Genomic DNA, 22,573 nt, shown 5'->3' with positions numbered 1-22,573 from the left:
CACTGAAAATTTTAAGAGAACGAGGCAGAGAAACGTCTTTCAAGAATAGCTGATTATAATTGTCTGTGAATAGAAAGGTGAAGAAGGTGACCTTTCAAGGTTTCATCTAGACCTTTTTATGATTCAATAAAGTCCTTTTCGCCCCCAGTTAATTGAAAAAAAAATGGAGGAAAGGAATTTATTTATATATACAACTTTTTTCCTCTTTCTTTGTCAAATTAACTGGAACTACGTATTACATAGTGTATAAATATGGTCAATAAATACCATTGCATACTTCTACATATATCCTCAGTAAAGATTTAAATAATTTTGTGTATATATAATCCATGTATTGACTAACAGGATTCAAAGTGCCTTAAAGATGTATTGTTTTATGCAATAAAGTATTGACTTAATAAAATCTACTTATTGATTATCATATATTTCATTAATCTACTAAATAAACATCTGGATTTTTTTATAATTTTCTTTCCTTAATTATAAATGAATGACAATTTTAATATTTTTCTTAAAGAAGGAAATATTTGAAATATAATCTCTTAGAACTTTAACAGGATGATAGACATTGACATAATTAATTTATTCATTAATCCAATTTAGAATTTTAATGGAAACATGCTGAAGTATTTTCCGTATAAGTGGGGAGAATTTCAGGCAATGTCTTGAGGCAATGTCTTAGTTCTGCGAGAAATAACACACATAATAGCAGATAGAGGGAAACTCATGGGTACTTAGAAATTACACTTTCCCACAGTCATGAAAATGATTACATTGAACTGTGATGAAAAAATGAAATTTGAATTAATTTAATATATTAATATATATTTTTGAATGTCATTTAAGTCCCCTAACAGGGGAAGTAAAGTGTGGCAATATGAATAAAAGCTTAGGCCTCTAATGTGCATTTTTATTATTCTGTTTGACAGGTTATATATAGGCTTAATATTGCTTAATGTGATTGTCAAATAATTTAGTTTGAAAATCTGGTATCTTATAAATATTTTAATGTGGTTAGGGAATCTGTGTCACTGTTTCTAGACATCTTTGCAGATCATATAACTCTGCTTCATGATGCATCTGTCTAATATTTTCTAAACAAAAGAAAAGTATAAAATAACATTTCATTGCATTAAAGGAACAAAATACCATGTATAGATTTTGTTATGTGGGGTGGAAACATGAAAATAAACTACCAGTGTTAAAGTTACATTCTGTTGATATTACTTGTTTGTAAAAAAAATATTTTTAGTGAAGTTTCCTTAGGCATCATTGTTTCCATGTGGTAGAAGGCAGTTTTTTGTTAGAGAGAAATTGTATTTTAATTATATGCGGAATTTATAAACATTTTAATAAGACTCCTGATACAGCAAATTTTATCTTTAAATCTTCTTGAAAAATGTATACCACTATAAATACTGTGTGTTTAGATTCATGTTGACATTCACTGTGAGCTCCTTCATCAGTTGGAATGAAATCAAAAACATGGCAGAAGGAGTGAAGTTTTGCTTATCATAAGGATATCTGTCTCTACCCTATAGAACTGGTGAATTCCAACAGAGGAATTTCTGAAACTAATTTTCAATACAATTGTGCTAAAACAAGGGCTTCAACAAATTATACGGATGTTTTTGGTTTTCGGTGAAATCATATAAACAAAAGCAACGTGAGACAATTTTACTGTTTCTGTCTGTGTGCTGAGTACGTAAAATTTCAGAAGGGATTCAGTAGAATTAGAAAACGTATGATGGAAACCAAAATGGTTAGTCAGAAGGGAAGACCTCCTGAGGGAGCAAATCTAAATCCTTTAGCTTGCAAAAAGAGACCACTGAGGAAGAATGTGATGATGTAAGTCTGTAGTATCTAGAAGGGCATATAGAAGAGTGAGTAAGGAATTAATACTTACTGGTTTTCACAATATGGGCACTAGTCCATCCACTGGACTGTTAGGAAGCAGTTTTAGAATAGCCAAAGGAAAAAATCTTTGTAGACGAAACTGCAGTGTGGAACCCATGATTAATTATTTTAAAAATCGGAAGCACAGATTAGTTCAAAGCCATTTAACTGTAAGAAGCTGACAGAATATCCATGGAAAGACTGTATTTGCTGTGGGTAAGTCTTCCAGTCCTTGTCACTGTTCTAGGTGAGATACTAAATGGTCCTTCAGTCTGGCCCCTCATGGCTGGTCCTGCATCTTCATGTGGTATTTGTGTGAAACCACAAGTAATTCCTTTCTCCCCCCTCTCAAGAAAACAAGCAAAAAGTTCATTAATTAATCTTTTTAATGTTCTCAAGTGTCCGAAAAGTTCCATTATTAATGGATTTTTACACATAAGTCAGCATGGGCTGTCTTAGGGTCAATCTGTGCATGTGATGTGATTATTTTAAGAAAAAAAGACGACCTCCACAAATAGGTTTGAGAAGGCCTGTTACAGACTGCAGATACCAAATACGTGAAGAATATTCATAAACTTGATAAAAAAAAATATTTTATTATCAAGTTTATTTTAGGAAAAGCTATTGGGCTTTAACTAATGTTATCGTTTTCACCTGTATAAAGACATTGGAAATTGGTGCTAAGAACTATTCAGTTAGAATAGCTCAGTGTATCTATTTGCACTCCTTTTTCCCAGGTGTAAACGCTAGCACATGGCCAGGATAAGAAAATCACATTACAAAGAAGCTCCTTTTGTAAAAATGTATCATTGTGGTGACAGTGAAAAACTTTCTGAAAACTCATTTCTGGAGTAATGAAATAACATTTTAGAAAAGTTTCTAATGGTCAAACTAACAGAAGTTACTGATAATTTTTAAGTTTCCAGGCAGCATATTGTTCCTGTGTAATCTAATGAAAACAATGTGTCTTCTAGAAAGCCAAATGTTTTCTGATCTTGAAAGAAACTAATGAATAGCTGTACAGATATATATAAAAAAAGAACCCCAAAACATCAGTAACATATGTAATGAGCTTATGTTTTAACTATTCGGAATCATGGTGTGGTTTCATATTTGTGGTGCATGCTGCTATCGAATTAATGGTCCAGTGTCTCTGCTTTTTCTTTGCTAGTTTCTGCCCGTGATGATAAAAACCACAGAAACTTCAGTGTTGGAGTACTTTCTTTTTCACAAATGTTTATCCTTGCTACATTCTTTTTCTTTCACTTATCCAATGAAATAGTTTCAAATCTCTTTTTATCAAGTACTTATCAAGCACTTGGTACAGAAGCGTGTTTTTACCCTGCCTGGTTAATTAAGGTGACTGTAAACAAAAAGATGTACAATTCAAAGCCAAGCAGTGTTTCACACAAGGATGGAGGTGATAATAGCTTAATTCCTGCTTGATCTTTCCTGTCTTTGCCCTGGCTACTTCGGATTGACCTTCTCCGCAATCTGATGACCTCCCTATTGCACTCAGCCATTTGGAAAGCTGCTCATGCCATAGCTGGCCCTGAGGGGCTATCTGGGAGACCACTGATCCATTGACCCATGTCAAGAATGGGTTTCAGATCTGATCTGCTGAGCTTCTGACATAGCTACATACTACACCCACTGTAGACAAAGCCAGTGGGGCAGTCTGATTTTTTTCCTTTCCCCCTACTTCTTAAGTGGCATGCAGTTTGCTCTTGCTGTATGGAAGACCAATTTTACACCAGTCATTTGCTATGAAAATACACTTCCTGGAGCAATTACGCGTATTGTTCCTTTCTTTACAAAGGAAGTAAATTCTCTAATTTAGTGACTCAATTTTTCTAAATCCATCAAATTGCCAGGTTCATTGGGTGTATTTAAGTCTCAACATCAAGTTCCACAGAAAAAAAAAAAAAAGCAAAGCACCTTTAAAATATATTAAGGACGGCAATATATATGTTATGTCTCAATAGGCTTTTTCTATTAAGTGTTATGCCAGGACTTTGCAGACATTTATGAAAGTGTGTAAATAAGGTTCTAACCACATTAACTTAGATATGTTTATGTATATCCTAGTGCATATTTTATGAAATAAATGGCAACTTATGAAGTTGCATGTCTGTTTGCAAAACAGGGAAACACTCCATTTATCCTAGAGAAAATACGTATGGTTTTGAGCTTAATTATGCTTCCTAGCATGTTGTGTTCAATTCTGCACTAGAATGTACCATCCTCTGCTTTAAAAATTTCTTTGTTTGGCTATTAGCATTACTTTGTTTTTCTCGTGAGACTTGGAAATTACAATTCCTTTGCTGTACGTGCTTGCATTTTTTCCTTGGCCGCGGTGCCTGCAGAAGTGCCAGGGTGGGCCAGCCATGGAGGTGTTAAATGCTGCGTTCCAGTCCTGTTCAGCACAGGCTTGTAGAAGACACTTGTTTAAAGTGGTGATGATCCTGACAAGGAATTTAGCATATACACAGACCTTGTAACCATGCAAAATTCCTTCCTTTTTTCCTCTTTTCTGTGTGTGTGTGTGAAATTATGCATGATTCTTCCCTCTAATTACAGACTGGACACATAATTGAGTTAATGACCTTTCCATGAAAGAAAAATATTGAGTGACTCAGCTTTGACTGTGGGTTTTGGATTTTTTTCTGAACATGTGGTAGAACTCCAGGCGTTTTAGAATTTACAAAAAAAAAATATTTCTAGGCATTGAGCAATCTTAGACAATAGCCTAAATATTACGTTCTTAGACCCTTTATGATAGAGAGAATAAGAATATAACTGGGGTTTACACCTTTGCAATTAACATATATTGCACCGCTTTCACCCAAACTACAGACTGCCATTTGTACCTTAAAAGTGGATGTATTAAAATGTGAAATAAGCAGTTTTCCTCAACTTGTTAACATCCTTGGTTGTCTGTTGCTTTCCACTAAATATTATTTGTACCACGTGATGTTCATTACTTTAGTTTTCTAAGTTTCTCTGCACATAATACGCAATCAAAACCAGTGTTCTGATTTTTTGTTTGTTTTAGATCCTGTTGTCTCTTAGTCCTTTGCCATGTTAAAAGCATGATAAGGATTTATTGTATCTAAAGGTTTAAATTTTAGAAAGTATGAAAGAGGGGATTTCCCCCTCCTGGGAGGAGGTGGTGATGTCTGTGGGAAGATTTTGTATATTCTCTTTGCCTAATGCCATTCTGATAATTATTTTTTTAACATGACAAAGTGCATCCTCTGACAGAATTTATAACATGGCATTGTTTTTCATTTATCTACAGGAATTGATTCCTGAATTCTATTACCTCCCAGAGATATTTGTCAACAGCAACAATTACAATCTGGGAGTGATGGATGATGGAACAGTTGTGTCTGATGTTGAACTTCCACCATGGGCCAAAACCCCAGAAGAATTTGTTCGCATAAACAGACTGGTAAGATGGCTATCTTCTATTGTCTGTCAAGTAACATTTGTCTTGCAAGATTCTTCTGAAGTAGTTTGGATCTTTGCTTGCAATATTTATCTGTTTATAATTTCCGTAGGACTATGGCTGAAATAATCTGAAGAAATGTTAGATTTACAAGTTTAGGAAGGAAAAAGTCTCATTCTTTAGAATAGCTAAAAAAAAGTTTGACGGTGGTCCAAACACGCAGGAGATCTTATCCCATTTGTATGTCAGCTCTTGTGGTTCTAAAGAGCTAATAAAATCATCACGATACAGAAGACTTGAAGAAGCTTGTTTAATCATAGAAATATTTGTCACTCTGATTACCGTGATGTAATTTCAGGGGGTTTTAATTTTAGTATCCATTTAACTCCAAAGATCAGTGAATGCCTCAGGAAAGAAGGTTGCGTTTTCAATCTTCTGCCACCTCTTCCATTTCTTCCATTATATTGATATTTTTCAAAGCGGTTTTTACAAGAAAATAAAACTAAATTCTGCTTTGCCTGCTTCGTTCCCCAAACCTATATTACTCTTCTCTTCCCTGTTTTGGAAAATCCTGTTGCTGGCACTGCCTGTCTTCACTGTGCCCCCCAGGCAGTGTAATGAATCACAGAATAGCTGTTACGGTATCATTGTTGGTGTTTCAGCACATTCTCAAAGCTGTTACATTAGGCTCTTCTCAAAATGAAAGGATTCTGCATCAGTGGCACTCTAAAATTAATAAATTAGAGAAGCTTTTTTTAAAAATTATTCTTGAAAAATGAGGCTGCAATTTTCATGTGGTAGTCAGCTAACTGGGAAATACTGAATTAAGGCATGGAAAGTCTCAAAAACTCTTCTGATACCAGGCTTAGACTTGATAACGTCCTGATACTCCTTAGTTTAAAAATGGGAATTGAAAAAATTCTGTCGGCAGAACATCAGACCTCATATTCATAAAATTTCAGAACAGCCACATGAGAAGAAATCTGTGATTTATAAGTTATCAGAATGCTTTACACTGCACTTTTACTGGTGACATGATACCATGGTCTTCAGAAGCGTTATTTGGCCTAGATTTCTGCAGGGAGTTGCAGGGTGCACCATAATAATCACAAATTGTGTTAGATGAATTTAGTGTTTTGCTTCATGCACATGTATGTGCAAATTTTATTTAAAGGAGGTATGAAATACACTAACGTTTAGCAGGACTACTTGGCAAGCCGTATTCAAACGCAACTTTTGATCTTACAGTTGTGCTGATAGGTAATAGGTTAGGGAGGTAGCCTGACACCTTTTTGAGTTGGCACGCCTTGGTGATTCAGGATAACCTGAGAAATGAAAAGCTGTGTTCTTAAGCAGACTTGTCAAAGGCAGCCTGTGGCCTTGATCTCTCCTGACTGTGGTATTTGAGCTTTTGCATAAAATATAGTTCTCATTCTATTAATTACGGATCTGGCTTTCACCACTGTGAAGTTATTCTCCATCTCCTCTTCTAAGATTTTAGCTCTTCGTTTTCTTTGCCTCATTTCTAGCCTTAGCGCCAGGTTTTTCTCACCCTCACCTCTCCGTGTGCTCCAACCTACCCTTCCCTCATTCTTGCATCATTTCCCAAAGCCTTTGCTACTTGTGCCTGCCTTTCTTGCAGCTCTCTTTGGTATCTCTCACTTGTGTTATATTCCCAGGATGGAGTGCTTCATCAGCACGAAGCGCCTGCTTTTCAGTTATTACTGTTAAAGTCCAGGGCACAAAATGTAAAATCCCTTTAAAGCCGTACTCTTAAAGAGTAATGATCTCATGCCATATTTCAAATGTAGTTTTTTCTTTTTGTGTAAAATCTACAAGTGTGTCTTTATTTTGTTAAATCTTGAAAAAAAGCAGTTCAGAGCACTCTAGATTGAGGGAAGTGCTTGTTACATATCCAAAACTTTTGTTTCAAGAAAAGTAATCTGAAAACAGTATCTTAACTTTTGTATATATGAATGCTGAAGATTAAAATGACTTTATTTCCTTAGTTTCACTCAGCATTTCTTATGAATCTGAAAGATCATATTTATTATCGAAATATAATTAGTTTTTTCATCTCGTATACTTTTTTCCCCCAAGCAATTATTCATTAGTGATTGTGACTTTTGAAGCTATTTTAATCAAAAAGGCTTTCTTAGTAATCTGCTTGGCTTCATAACTTTTGCTGGGAAAGTAGATCTTGCAGTACCGCTTGTCAAATGGTGTATTGAAAGAACGTGCGAAAGTTGCCATAAACTAGACTGTTTCAAAAGAAAGAACTTTTACAGGAACATGCAATTTTCAAGTATCGCACAATTGGAAAGAACAGAAATTTTTTTTAAGGCTCAAGTTAATTATGAAATTAAGAAATAATTTGCCAAGTGATGGTATATTAAAGTGTGTCAGACATCATCACTTCGGGTGACATTGTAGGTCCCCGATACTGTTGCTGTAATTCTGATAGGAAATTTTGGTCAGCCTGGTAGTGTTAAATCTAAACCTCTGTGCAAATGAATTGCGTTAACTGCTTCTGTGTGACATAGTTGACCTTATCGTGGTGGTGGTGGCCCTGGTAGTGCTGGTATGGATGATGCCCTCTGTAATCTGCTGTTTCTGCAGCGGAATAAAACTGAGACAATTACATGCAAATATTAAATTGCTTTTTTCTTGTTAGTACTTAGTGGATTGGATACCATCAGTATCAAATCGGCATTGTTTCATTTTTAAGTAGAATAGGCGTGTTTCGGAAGAAAGCTTAAAGCTCAGTTCCTCACAAATACTATCAAAAGAAGCTTGCTACAATGTGGCATGGGCTGATCGTTCAGTTAATATTTCCGTACTGCTTCCTGGTTCAGACAGAACAGTGATTATAGCATTTTAAGTGCTCATTTTGTAAGCTATCACACAGAGATATTTTTTCCCTTTGCATTTCAGTTTACCTCTTTAAGTCCACAGATCTTATACAATGATTGGAGCTCATGAAATGCATACTACTTTGATCTGTGACCTTTTTGTGGTGCTAATCGGGTTCCTGATATCATTATACCTTGCTCATTAATCATATTTCTTGCAGCCCGTCAGGCAGCCAGACAGCCCAAGCCCCTGTTTGCAGCCTTGTGTTGGCAGGTTTCTGCTTTTCCAGATTATTACAGTGTGATACTTTGGCTTCTCATAACCAGACCCACATCAAGCTGTGTGCTACAATTAAAGTCAGATGGTCCTCAGGTTGAACAGGGATATACTGTTGCAGCTGTCTGTCTTTCTGGAACAGACCAGCACGGGGAACAGATGATATGTAGGACAGTGCATAATAACAGCTTGTACAGTACTGGGTCAATAGCGGGGGTTCAGAACATTAATTGACAGGCTGATAGCTGATTTAAAAGTGATTCTCCACCTATTTTTAATTCTATAAAGTATGTATTTTAGTTGAAATGGATTGTTGCATGTCCTCCGTGTTTGCTCAGAGAAAAAAAGCAGAATTAGAGTATAATTAAAACTGCGTTTTGATTGATGGAATGTCATGATGAGCTAAATGATAGCATCAGGATGTCATTCTAAGCAATACAAAGAAGTGCAAAATGCATGTGTTTGCTTCTGCATGTGGTTGGTACTTTGTATTAGTTTGTGTTAGCACAATATTTTATAATAGTACAAATCAGTTGGAGGGGGGATAGGATATTTTTCTCTGAGACAGTCTACAGTTTGATTGAAAAAAGTGACTGGGTTTTTACCATTCTGAAACCTTATTATATTTAGTGCCATAGAATAACTGCTAAGATGTCTTTTCTGAAAATATTTTTCAGTTTACACAGATGCGGTTGACAATAATTGTATTATTGTATAATTCCATCATTTTTAATATATGTGTGTGTAATAAGAATTATAGTATTAGCTTAATAAAAGTAAAAACCCCACAGACTTGTAGATGAGAAAATTGTAATTCCTCCCCCCAACGAAACAGAAACATCTCAAATGCAAGATACTGTTGCATCCTTACTTTATTATTTCAAAGTTATGATATCTTTAGGGCATTAGTATGTGAGCAAAGGGGAGAATGCTAACTTGATCTGATATCTCATAAAAAGAAAATACACAGCAATGTTTTGGTTCTCCCATGCTTCTGAGAGACCTATAGGGAAAAAAAAAAGGGAAGTAAATTAGGAAGGGAAGAGTATAAAGAGAGAGATGTTCAGATGTTGTCTGGCTACAGAAATCTTAAAAACTATAGCAGTAGTTGTCAGACACTGCAATAGACATATCCTTTTAAACTTAGATTTTTCTGGGGTCTTTTGTTGCCTTCACATTCTTAGTTATGTTAGCTCCCCTCCCTTAGAATAGTTTCCTGTTTCAGAAATTTAAATTCACTTGTTGGAGTTTGTGATAGTCACTCCATTAAAGCTTATAGAAATTTTAAATACCCTTGGTATCATGCACGGCAAAGTATAGATATTCACAAAGACCAGGTGCAACCCAAGGAAAAGTCCCATACCCCCCACTGGTAGTTAGGAATAGCTAAAAATCCCCAAAAGACACTTCTGTCTGTTCTAAACAAGCAAAGTAGTCTATTTTGTCCTGTCATTGAAGGTGGGATATCCGAATAGGTAAGAATTCATTTAAAACTATTAATCAACTTCTATTAACTAAACTTCACACAGCTTTGAAGAGCCTCAGCTTTTTGAGAATTAGATTGTTTCAATGATAATAAAGTTGTCGAGGTCTGTCAAGACAGCGTTCCACAATATATCTCAATTTAAGTATTTCAGTGCTTTATTGCAGAGTTAGTCCTTTCATGATTAGTGGTTTATCCACTTGATTCAATGCTGGGGAAAATGCAAGACAAATTAGAAAAGTGATGAGATTACTGTGCTGGATTGAAAGTTTTGAAATGCAATTTTCAAATAATTGAAAACGTAGTGATTGGAAGCTAGGATGCTTTCGAAACAAATGAAATACTTAAATACATAAAGGTATGCTATACATAAAATTTATCCTGGCATGATAAGTAAAATGGAGGGGAAGGGTGGGCCAGCCGTTTACCCTAATACGAATTTTAGTGGAGCAAAATGAATCAGTATTAAGAGCCACCGGATAGTAAGAAAGAGCTACAGTGAGAATTAGAGGATCGTTATCTGTCAATATGGTGCATTACTCTTTAGACAGGCTACTCCATCTTACACCAGAAACCACTGAAAAAGCAACATTCTCTGCCAACTAACACACCAACAGTACTCAGAATTGCGGTTTTGTGAATCTTCACACTCTCCTATCCATGGAAAGCGAACAGGTGAAAAAACCCAAAAGTTGGCTTCAAGAACATTATGCTGCTTTCAGTCTATTAGAACTATTGCTAATAGTCAAGTAAAGATATTGAAGCAGCAGTTAAGGCAGTGCCTGTCACTTGGAATGTGCTGGATTTTTTGTATTATCTTGGAAAAATCTCTCCATGGTATTTTTCCTGGTCCCACAGATGTGTATTTACAAAGGTGTTACAGCAAGTGCTGTAGCAAATCACGTGGATATGAACTGTATGAATTAAGACTCACAAGTGCAGATTACTAGTAATAGATTACTAGATTATTAGTCATATATTCCTGGTAATAGCTTACTCGTTACATGTGTTAAAAACATTAGAGAGCGGGAAAGAGGCTAAAATGAAAACGGAGTTAACTAGCAACATCAGAATTGTTACCTGGGCAGCACCTACTTTGAAATTCTTGTTTAAGCAGGATTGGATGTAGAGTTCAAAAGGTAGAATGCAGATTGGCCTGTGTACGCTGTGAGACGAAGATGCTTCTGGCAATCCCAGCCCATCTGAAATGTTTAGGGTATTTGAGTGTAGAATAGAGGAGATAGGAAATCACAGATCTGTGATGGCTTCGCTCAACTCGGGCTCTTCTGGATGGTTCCGTTGGCGTGTTAGATATCTGTTCATCTAGAAAACAAGTGATGGATCATGGTGAAAAAGGAGAAGAATTTTTATACCAGTTCTTTCAGACTCTTTACTTCATCAAATATATATGCGATTGAAGTGTTACTTCCATTTGTATTTCTGATGTTTGGTGATTTCTTGTGGCTTTTCTTTGGAAATTATAATCTATACACAATATAAGAGTTATACAATATCCTCTGAAAGGAGGGTATCTATTAACGCTACAAGCATTTTAATTTTCAGAAAAAATCACTTTCATACGTTTATAAAAGAAAAAGTATGTTGGAAGGTAATCTTTGCAGAAGGTAATCTATAACTTTGCTTTTCCTGGCAAATACTTGTATTTCTATGCCACATGTCTGTCTAATGCATTTAAAATAGGTATATATTTAAACATAACTATTGACAATGCATCTTAAAACACCATGCTGCATTCATTTTATGTTGCTTTCAAGCTGTGACTATGGAAAAAAAGTTTATGCAGGAGGTAAGGTTCCTTGTATCAGGCAAAACAAACATTTCCGTTCATAGAAGTCTCAGAAACTTAACAGTCTAATCCAGAAAGTTGTCAGGAATATTATTCTTCAGCAAAGTTGGATGTGAAAGCTCCAGCATGCTGGCATATTGGACTTCATGTATTTAGAAGTTTGTTATTGTTTAACGTATTTTTTATCCTCATCTATGGAAAGAAAGCAGTTCTGGGAAGCACAGGGGCTGCACCATGTGGGTACTTACCAGGCAGAGGAGCACAGAAAGTCTCTTAAAGAGTTGAAGAAATGTAGGATGGTGTGTAAATTTAAGCAGCAGGATTCCTTTGTTCCTCAAAAAGTGCTCCCATGACTGCAGTGTGCAGTTCTACTGATTGTCTGGTTTTCCCTTTCACTTTGTCCATGTAGAATACCAACATTGGTTTAAACTCGTTTGTTTTGTACCTGAGCTAAGAGGTGTTTTGGTATAATTGTGTTACTGTACCACTTACACTCATTTCCTACCAGTTCAGCCACATGTATAACAATTTCATCATCTGAATTTGTCACTGCAGTATTTTTTGTGCCGTTAGAGTTACGTCCTGAAAGTTACAACATTTGTTGCTTTTCACACAGAAATACTTGTGTGTAGGCTAGAATCAAGAAATACTGGATTATTGAAAGCAGTCTTTTGATTTAATTATATCATATACAGAACTGATTATTAGCATAGAAAGGGAGGGGAATCAGACCTTCATTACATATTTTTAAGCACCTTATTCAGATCTCATATGAAGATAAGTCTAGAATAACAGTAGTAATGCCAGGATAACTGCACTTAGGTGAAATCAGCACAAGTGGAAAGCTAATACGTGGGTATTCTAGAGGGAAAATAAAAGGATCGTTCAATATAAGGCATTTTTGAAAAGTAGAGAAGAAATATTTCTAAAGCAATGTGATATATGGCCTATTAGAAAAGATGCTGAAAATCTAGGAATAAACAAGGGTAGGCTAATTTTTCTGCGTGTACAGTTGACTCTCTGTGTATAAGAATAACTTATTTTTATTGAAGTGCCATCTAAGAAACATGGCCAGAAATTCACATTTATTTAAATCCAATTCTGCTGGAATATTGGTTTTACTAATTTTCAGGTAAGAATTTTTATTGATTTAATTTGTAAAGGAGACTACTGTACAAAGAAAATCAAATATATTCAGTAATATGAGGGAGGTAATGAAAAGTGAACTCGAGTCATGTTTTTGAATAAAACTTGTCTTAAGAATGCTGAAGGCATTCATTTTTTTATTTCATAACACATCAAAATATGCTAATATTGGAAGATGGGGTTTGGATAGTATATATAGTAGAATATACTGGAGAGGTGCACTTGTAGGGCAAAGTTAGAACAAAATTTGATGATGTGAAGAAATAAAGTAAATAATAAATAGGTAAAAAAATATTAAAACATGGAGGAGAATGATATGCAGTTGGGAAAGATTATAAAAAGCCAAATGATAACACAGTTTGCGCATATACAGTTTAAAAAAAATTTAAAAAACCCTAAGATAGGTAAATTTGCTTTTATCCAAAAAAGTTGATGGGAAGCAATCTAGACAATTACATTTGCTTTCATCTCTTTTTTTTGTGTGGTGTTGTAGAACTGGTGTTTGAAAGCGAGTCCATGGAGGACATTAAAGTTATTACTGTGTGAAATGAAGTGGGAAACAATTGTGCTGGAGCCATTGCCCCATTTAACAGGTGTTCGCTAAATCTGTCTGTCTTCTGTTTGTCTGTTCTCCGAAAGCTGTGCCTGGGCACTCCCTGTAAATGGCTGTTCTGAGGGATACTGTTGAAAATGTATTAAAAATTTTTATTAGCGTGGAAAAATTGCATCACAAGCTCAGTATAGGTAAGGGAGAAAAAAAGTTTGAAAGCGACGGCAGTTTCTTAATTTACTAAGAGTTACAGTCTGTGATTGGAAGTTGCTTTGCAAAGAAATATTGCAACTTGTTCCTCCTGTAAGGTGAACTAATGACAGTCAGGACTTCCATTCAACAGAACGTACTGTAGGATATGGTGGCGTTCAATCTGTTTCAGTGTTGTCTGAAGTTTATTTATATATCCTATGCGAAAATATGCCGCTAAATTTGAATGTGATGGGTCGTTTGTTCTGAATAAAGTATTTGTAATATAGTCAGAATGTAGAGAAGTTTCCGTTCTAAGTGTTGGAAAAGCAAGTGAGATTCTGATAAAATTTGCATACATGGAGCTGTGGAGAAATAAACTGAGAATTTGTGGTCTTCAGCTGAAGTAGGGGAGGGGCTGAGAAAACATGGCCATCTGTGCCCTACATGGAAGGATACAAAAAAAGTCAGCTGAGGCTTTGCTTTCAGTGCTTTTCCCTGGCAAGACTCCACTTTTTGAAAGCCTGGGATGAGGAACAGTAATGTTGCTGAAACCATCTGGGGTACAGAGAAAGCTCATGACAATGGTATGGAGGTCGGGAAAACTCTCATATGAGGAAAGAATTTCTTCTTCCTAGAAGAGAGAAGAATAAGAGCGAGCGTAATAAAAGCATACAGAATAATGACTAGTGCTGAGAAGATGCATCAGGAAATCACATTCTCTGTTGCATAACATGAGGGTGTAAAGGTTGTTCATGAAATGAAAAATTAAAATTTGCTCCAAGGTAATGTTTTTCAAAGACTGTGTAATTAGACTCAGGAACATTAAGAGTAACAACAGGAAACAGAAAGGGACTGTCGACATTTACACAACTAAAAAGATATCTAGTTTGTTAGGCGGTACAAACCATGTAATACGAAATATAAGATCTTACATTCAGTGGTTAGGACAAGCCCTAGAGGAATATATGAGAGTTTCATGAGAGAAACAGTAAACCTCTTCTTGTTCTAATAAATAGAAGCGTATTTTTCTTGACCGTATCAAATTAACAATGCTTTAGTCCTCCTTTGATCTTCTGGCTTTATAGAAAGGAAAATCTAAAGACATAGTTCCAAACATAGGGGACTTCCAGGGGGGTAGCTAAGGTAAGCCCCCCATCTCTTCTTCCTATCCCTCACCACATTTCCCTGTCTGTGTCTTTGTTCAGAAACAAATGTTTGTCAGGCTGTACTTTAAACTAGATCACTGAAATGATATGAAAAAGCCTTATTCCTATCACAGGTTATTATTTTAGTGACCCAATTTACAATACTGTTCTACCGGTGGTGGCATTGGCACAAATAACAGCACAGTTAGCTGCGGCGCGGTGCAAGTACAAACATTTCAGAGTGGAAGCTGCTTAAACTGTTTTCTCTGTCAAAGCTGGTATCTCATTAAACTGCAGTCAGCAGTGCGGACTTGTAGAGCTAGACAAGCTCTAGTTAGCTGTGCTTCTGATATTAGTTTGACTACAGCAGCACAGCGCTCTGCAGGGAGTATCGCGTGGCTGCTCGAGGAAGTGTAGTGTCAGGCTCGTGATGGCTATGTGCTTTTGCAAAAGCAGTGGGTGGAAACTGATGGAAAAGGTTGCTGCACCCTAGCCCATCTGCTCAGCATCAGCCTCCTGCTAGATGTTCCCACACATCTGCCAGTTGTTACCCTTTAATTGGAAGTTCAGGTGCAGCCCTTTTGGTTTCAGGAGAGGCCAAACTATAGCCCATCACTCAAGTAGGAGAAGGTATTTAGCAAAACAAATGCAGGCTTTTGACGATCAAGGTCATGCTCGCCCGAGCAATAAACGTACTGGGCAGTCGGTTCCTTTGGTCGGATGGTTGGTCTACCCTTAAATAATCAAGGTCTGTGAATTCCTTTTCCAGTTTCTCTTTTTGAAGCAATTCAAGGAAACCCAAATCTATTGGGTTGTAATTTTTACCCTCAATCTTTATTAGTTAAAAGGGTGTACAGCTGCAAGGTACCCCTTTAAGTACTTACTTGCTGATCTATTGAACTACATTAGTAAAATCTGTGAGGTATAGTCAACTGCAGAAACAAATCCAATAAAAGACCAGTTTTAATTTCCTTATTTCATTCTCTAATAGCTACAAATACCGTATACTCTGCAATTTAAACCAACATAATTGTTCTGCTTTTGAAGCATGAACGTTCCCTCTGAAGTAGAGGACTGTTAGTAAAAACACCAGAGCTAGAATTTTTCGTGCTTGTGCTTGCCTGACCCTTTCCAGGTTAGTTTAAATAGTAAAAAATGTTTTAGCTCTCTAGCTTGGCTCAGTTTGACTGAAATACATCAGGGAGTCCTCATTTGCTAGTGTATGTAGCAGATCTGAGACTTAGTAGGTTTTGGCAGAGGGGAGCTTTAATGAGCAACAGAGGGCAGGTAGATCTTCCATTAATGTAGCTGCTTTCTAGGAGGGTGTTGGACAGTATCTCTATAGAAAGATAAGGTTTAGGGTAACTCAAAGAATGCTCTAGAATCAAGCTATTCCTGGCATATTTCTTTTGGAAGTAATTTTCTTTTCTTCCTCTTCAATACTAAAGTTTCAAAATGAATCTCCAACATATTAATTATGTGAAATCCATCTATCCTTCAGCATTTTTTTTCCTTTTCATTCTGAAGTTTTATTTCCTCTTTGGATTCTATTTAGGTAGGCTAGTATTATTAATACAAAGCACCAGCTTGTTAAGCAAAATTAAAGATATTAATAACAGCAAAAATATAATTGTCATTCAAATAGGTCATAAACAGACAACATTCTGCATAAAGTGACATAATATATACTCTTGTGAGGTTCTTTGTGTTTTTCCTTGTCCAAATGGGTAGGATTTCTCTAAGCCACAGTTTAAGAAGAAATTTTGGATCTGATCCAAGTTAGTTGTTAGTGAGAGTTGAACTGGGCTCGTAAAAACATGAAAGGTTCAGCAGCATGCAAGTAGTTTAGAGGAAGTTGATTAAAAATACTAGGAAACTCAAGTGGTTTTAGTTTTGTAATGTGTAGAGTGAAGGTAATGTTGGACATTTCATTTATAATGTCTTTAATTTCGATTATATAAAAATGTCTAAAAAAATAACATTCTCTATTGTTTAAAGGAAAAAAAAAACAACAAAACAAAACTTGTGTAATTGTTTTGGGGGTGATCCAAACAGTATACTTAGAATGAAATAGTGCAAAGCATCCTGTTTCTAAAAATCTCTGAAAAAAATTATTACAAGTGTATAGCAGAAGAGTCCTTAAGGGCAGTGAAGCCTCCTAATTGTTGCTGACATTATCTCTTGCCATCTGCTTTCTGAGGCAGAATAAGAACTTCATAATGAGGATTAGGAATGGAAGATGGTGAGAGCATGCTCCAAGAGTTGCTGGAGCATTCTCTGCTTTCATAAGAAATCACAGAATAACTTTTTTAATAATAGGGTTTTAATATATTTTGCCTAAACAAATATAAGCAAACTAAGAATTAAATTTTGCTGCGTATTCTGATAGGGCTATTTTATTTATAGTCAGTTAATTTATTAAACCTTTCTTTAAGATACTAAAAGCACGTGAACTGGCTGCACTGCGGTGGACTCGAACGTCTGCACTGTCAATATCCTCCCTTCAGACTGATGCAAGCACATCATGCAGGCACACCCTTGGGCTGTGTGTACGCCAGCATTAAGCTATGATTAAAATCCATTCCAAAGCTGCATATAAACATAGCTCACATCCAGAGCTTTTTTAAGCCCAGTTTTACTGCTGGTGGGGACAGCTCTGAGCCGTTCTCAGATTTTTAGCAGATTGTGTTCCTCTCTGGCTTTACACGTGTTTATTGAACTCTCTCCCGGTTGCAGTTTGCCCTGTATACATTGGTGATTTAGAATACGTTTAGAAGAGAGCAATAATCAGATTAATTCTTTTGCGTTCGGATATTTCTCTCCCAAATATAGCAAGAAGTTCCTGTTTTGTTGTTGTTATCACGGGTGACCACTTAATGGAAAATTTTTCTTCATGTTGAGATTCCTCCCATGGGACACGTCATCTAACCTGATTATGACCCATTTATGGGCCCTTGTACCCAAGATGTAAGTAGTGTACTGACTTGTGTTGTTTTAGCTACCACTTCGATATTGTGGTTCTGTAGAAAACTGCCCTGAGCTGGGCTGTGCACTAGAAATGCGTAAATTCATGTACTCGGGGGTCAGTTTTTGTTTCCGGCTAGATCCACACAGTCATGTTAGCTCAATTTCATATCCGATACTATAAATCCTGCTGATTTTGATTTGATTTATACACCTTTCTGCTGCAGCATATATAAACATTATCCTCAATTTGGTTGAGCTGGTGGTGATGGGCAGGCATGCTAGAGGATCAGATCAAACCGCCTGGCAAGCTGGGTCTCGCCGTGGTCTGCCAGATGGCCATCTCTGTTATATGTCAGTTTTCTCACTTCCCTAACAAAAGTAAGTCCCAGTGCAGGAGGAAGGTAAGGAATGTATTCCATTGGTATTCCTGGAAGTGAGCCACGGGATTTCCTAGAGATGGATACTTCTTTCTTAATCACACGTCTTTGACTGAAAGATTCCCCTTTTTCCTGCTTTTTTTTTATCATGAGATTTGGGATGCTATGAGACGCGAGAGAGTAAGGAAGTTAAAAAAACAGCTAAAGTAGTCTCCAGACTTTATGTTTGCCAGGGGCCAGTTGTGACCTGCAATGAAATAGTACATATCGGGGTTTTCAAGTCTAAAAATCCCTTTCTGCCAAGAGACTAGAGAGGCTGGTGGCACATGAATAGCGAAAGAAGAGCTTAGTGGCAGAAAGCTGTGATACAGGCAGAGAAGCAGAGAATTTCACAAAAAACTAAAGAGAAACTACACTGAGGAATCAACAGAGTGGCCAGATCTGTTCAGTTCTTCTGGGGCTTTTTGGGTTCCTATCTCTAAATACAAAAAAGACAGGGGTATGGGAGGGATTGATAAACGAAGACGGCTTTCAAGTCTCCGGTGATTACATGGAGATCCTAATTCAGGAACCTAAAATCAAATCTATTTGATATCTTCCTGAAATCTTAAGTTCATATATTAGGTATGAACTTTGTAGTGAGATCTAGTGTCAGCTAGAAGATTAACACAACTCCTTTGGTCTCCACAAAGGACTTATTCCTGAAGTAAATTAAAAAATGTGCAATTTTTCTAAGAAGTATGGGAAATGTAGATGCTGCTATTAATTTTAACAAGTACGTTTTGGACAGAAAATGTGTCATGATGGCATAAAAAGCTGCGATTTTATTCACAGTAAAAACCTTTATGCAATCTTACCAACAGAATCACTGTTGCAGCCTCTTACATGTTCTACATGATGTGAAAACACTAAAAGTGATGAACATATGGTCTTATAGTTAAAAATGATGAACATATAGTCTTATAGTTTAAAAACTAAAGCCACCCTGCCAAAATGTAGAACTTGATTTGTGGATCCCATGTAGTGTGTTTATACTAGTAACACCTTCTGAATGCATATACTACTAAGACGAATATAGCCTCTTTTTTCATTGTCCTTTAAAATTTTCTTTTGGATTTGAAATGTTAGGATCTGAGAAATTAGAATTCTTATTTTCAGAAGACGGTGGTATTTCTATAGTACTTTAACGTAAAATCATAGTGGACTTAAATTAACAGAAAAGGTGACTGAAAGACATGGCATTTTTAATATGGTGTTTGAGAACAGAATTGCCCCTTTCACTTATCTGATCACTTCATGCATGTTAGCTTTCTATCTTCCAAGCAGTGGGGTGTAAGCAAATTTCAGGAATTTTTAATGTTCTTGGAGTAGGCTGTACATTTGTGACCCAAGGATTAGTAGATAGAGGGTAATACCTCTTAATTTGGGGTCATGAATGCTTAGCGGTCATGTGCTGACCTTACAGTCATTACATGTCTGAATTCACATCATTCAGTTGTTTGCTTTGGTAGCTGAAGGGCCTTTCTACAAAGCCAGCAATAGGAAAACATTAAGAACGTGTATTTTGGTTGTGAATTCTTTCAGAACTATGATTCTACACCGCCTACTGCTTTGTGTTTTTTAGTGAGTTTAGAAATCAACTGCAGATTGCAGAGAGACGTATTCATACACTATGTCGTACAACTAAAGTGGTCCTTTTTTCTCTCTTTGTAGGGTTTATGGAATAAGTTCATGGACTTAAAGTACTTGAAGAACAAAAGTAAAACTATACCTGTATCCCATGGATACATTTCTCTTTAGCTTATGCCTTAGCAGGTAGCCTCTAAGTTAAGTGATCGCATGCTGTGTTATTTTTCTGCTGGCTGCATTCAGTCTACAAGATGAACAGGGCTCATGTAATAAGTTACTCAGTGTTTTTATTCTCCATACTGTTACATTCCTATAGCTTCAAACCCTATTTATTGCATACTGTTTGAATCCTATTCTGAAAACGGCATCCAAGAAGGCATGGCCTTTTCTTTGATATTCACTCTGTAGTATCTGAATCGTCCACAAACATTAATAAGTTTAGCTTTACATGACCTTCATGTGATGAAGGAAATTGTATTATTTCTGTTTTATAAATGCAGAGGGGGCTAAAAACGATGATGATCTATCATCCCTACTAATTATGGGGGTCTATTTTGAAAGTATTAGGAGGTGACATTTTTTCAGCATGTTAAGCGTTCTGTAAATTCTGACAGAAAACACAAAATGTTGTTTCTAATTTGAGTCAGTTCTCCTTTGATTTGCCATTCAGCCCAACAAATAGTTGTGTTTGTATAACTGGGTATCAAGAATGGGTGGCTAGAAATAGTGTGACAGGGCAGAAACTGCCTAAGTCAGTATCACAGCTGAAATCTCAGCACATCTTACCTTGACCATGAAATACAGCGAAAATAATCACGGAACTAATCGGAGTTTGAGAAACCTTTGTAGCAAATTAGATACCACCGAAAATATAGATTGACTAATGAGTACTTGCAAAAAGGTTGGTATAGTTAACTTAGAATTAGACGGCAGCCCTATAGCAGGGATGAAATCCAGCTTTGTGGGAAGAGTTGAGTTCAATGCAAAAGTCTTTTCTCTTTTAAATGTTTTGAAAAATAATGTAACCACTCTCTTTGTGGACAAGGAGACGTGAAACTCTGTTCTGTTGTTTTATGGGGTCCCAATGTGCAAAAGACTGAGGGGCTCTGATATAGCTCTTACCAGTCTTTCCATGATGCAAATAAATAGACTCTTTATTTTCAATATTATTTATGCCTTGTTTACATGAAGATGCTGATTCGTTTATCTATATCCAGTATGCTTATTTGGCATTCCGTGAAATGATAGGGAAAGGGAAGATGGCTATGAAGGCCGATGTGCTAAAAAAGTGCATTGTCAAAAAATGGGCGAAGATACTGTATTTCTGAGGATTTGAAAGTCGTATTTTCTCTTAGATACGACATTTCCTGTGTCTTGCTCTTAAATTACGGTGAAGTACTCAATATACTTACCCTTTTTCCATAACGGGTTACAAGAAAACATATGGCTTGGTAGATTTATTTTTTTTCTTGCAGAGTATATGAGGTTGGGTTGTTTTGATGGAATACAGTGGGAAAGAATTGGTTACGTGTTTTCAGAAATTTCAAGAGGGACCAGAAATTCCTCTTAGGTGAGAGTGGATGGTTGTTTTGTTGTAGTCTACGTGAGGATTTTGATTTTTCCAAGAAAAATCTGGAATTTATCAATCAGAGTAAGTAATATGCAACAGGGCAAAAGAGGGTACTCTGCGACTTATGCTGTCAGTTACGTGTTTTCTTGGATGAAATCTATTTTATTGCGTAGAAGTATTCTGTAGGCTTCTATTAACGGCCACAAACACTGCCAGGAGAGAGGAACTGAAAAAAGATAATGAATCTGCCAGACCCTACCTACAAAGGTGAATGTTCCACCAGAAATCACATTACCCTGAAATTCCTGATCGTTTCAGACTTTCAGTTTTGTTGAGAAAACTCTTCACCTGCAGCAGCTGAGAGGTCAAAACTATTGTAAAAATTCCAAGGTCTGTTTCTGCTGCGTAAGAAAAGATCTGTGGCAGTGACTTCCAGCAGTTTTTTTCTGGGACCCCATAAAATTTTCCATTGAAGGTACATTTTCCTGTATAGCGAATTTAAGCCGACTGACAGTAAGCCAAGACTTTTCTTAATTACCCTTTGTGGTCTCTTAGCAGTAGTCTGTAGACCAAAGGCATCTGCAAACCACAGGTTGAAAACCACTGATTTAAGGAAGTGGCAGTAGTTAATTGTCCCTGTGTCATTGTTAAAATGAGCATCAATTCAGTCTTGTGATGAACTGTCTTTTTGCTGTGACTGGCGATTATGGTTTTGTAGTGGTATAATTGCTAGTCTAATAGAGGTAGCTAAGGTTAACAGCAGAGATAAGTAAATATCATGGAATTATTTCCTGCCTTTAATCCTGGCGAGATAGCAAATATATTAACAAATCCCAACAAACCTCCAAATTTATTATGCCCTGAAGGAGGGTATTTGAGCTTTACTAATACGTGACAGATTGCATGCCAGATAAGCCCTAGTAAACATAACTTTCAGGTGATAGTGTGTTTTCACAGGATTATCCCGTTAAATTTGTGCAGGGTTTTGGACATGTAAAGGCCTATAGGAGCTTTTATTAACCATCATAATTCTAAAGATTTTACTTGTTGATACTGAATGTGGACCTGTATGACATAGTTGCTTTGGTTGGTTGAAAAATAGTGCTGATTGTAAATTGTGAATGAGCCTGTGGTCTGCAAAAATAGCTATAATAAATTGTAAAGTATGTGTTGTGCGTGTTCATTTCCCAAACAATTTTTGAGTTGTTTCAGCCCAGAAGTGAGGCCTTTT

The 22,573-nt window shown here is 36.4% G+C and overlaps 1 protein-coding gene across 5 annotated transcripts in view; it reads left to right on the top strand.

The window, feature by feature from the left end:
• The window catches only part of LRBA (LPS responsive beige-like anchor protein), a 412,475-nt gene that overhangs the window by 311,190 nt on the left and 78,712 nt on the right, over positions 1-22,573 (top strand). For all 5 annotated transcript variants that reach the window (XM_054203497.1, XM_054203494.1, XM_054203495.1 and 2 more), the window contains one exon: positions 5,198-5,350. In XM_054203497.1, coding sequence (XP_054059472.1) covers positions 5,198-5,350 — 153 coding nt within the window. The remainder of the gene's footprint in view (positions 1-5,197; positions 5,351-22,573) is intronic.

Source organism: Rissa tridactyla, chromosome 5, assembly GCF_028500815.1.
Source record: "Rissa tridactyla isolate bRisTri1 chromosome 5, bRisTri1.patW.cur.20221130, whole genome shotgun sequence".
NCBI classification, from domain to species: Eukaryota; Metazoa; Chordata; class Aves; order Charadriiformes; family Laridae; genus Rissa; species Rissa tridactyla.
Note: the sequence above shows the minus strand (reverse complement) of the source record. Positions and strands in the feature narration are given on the sequence as shown.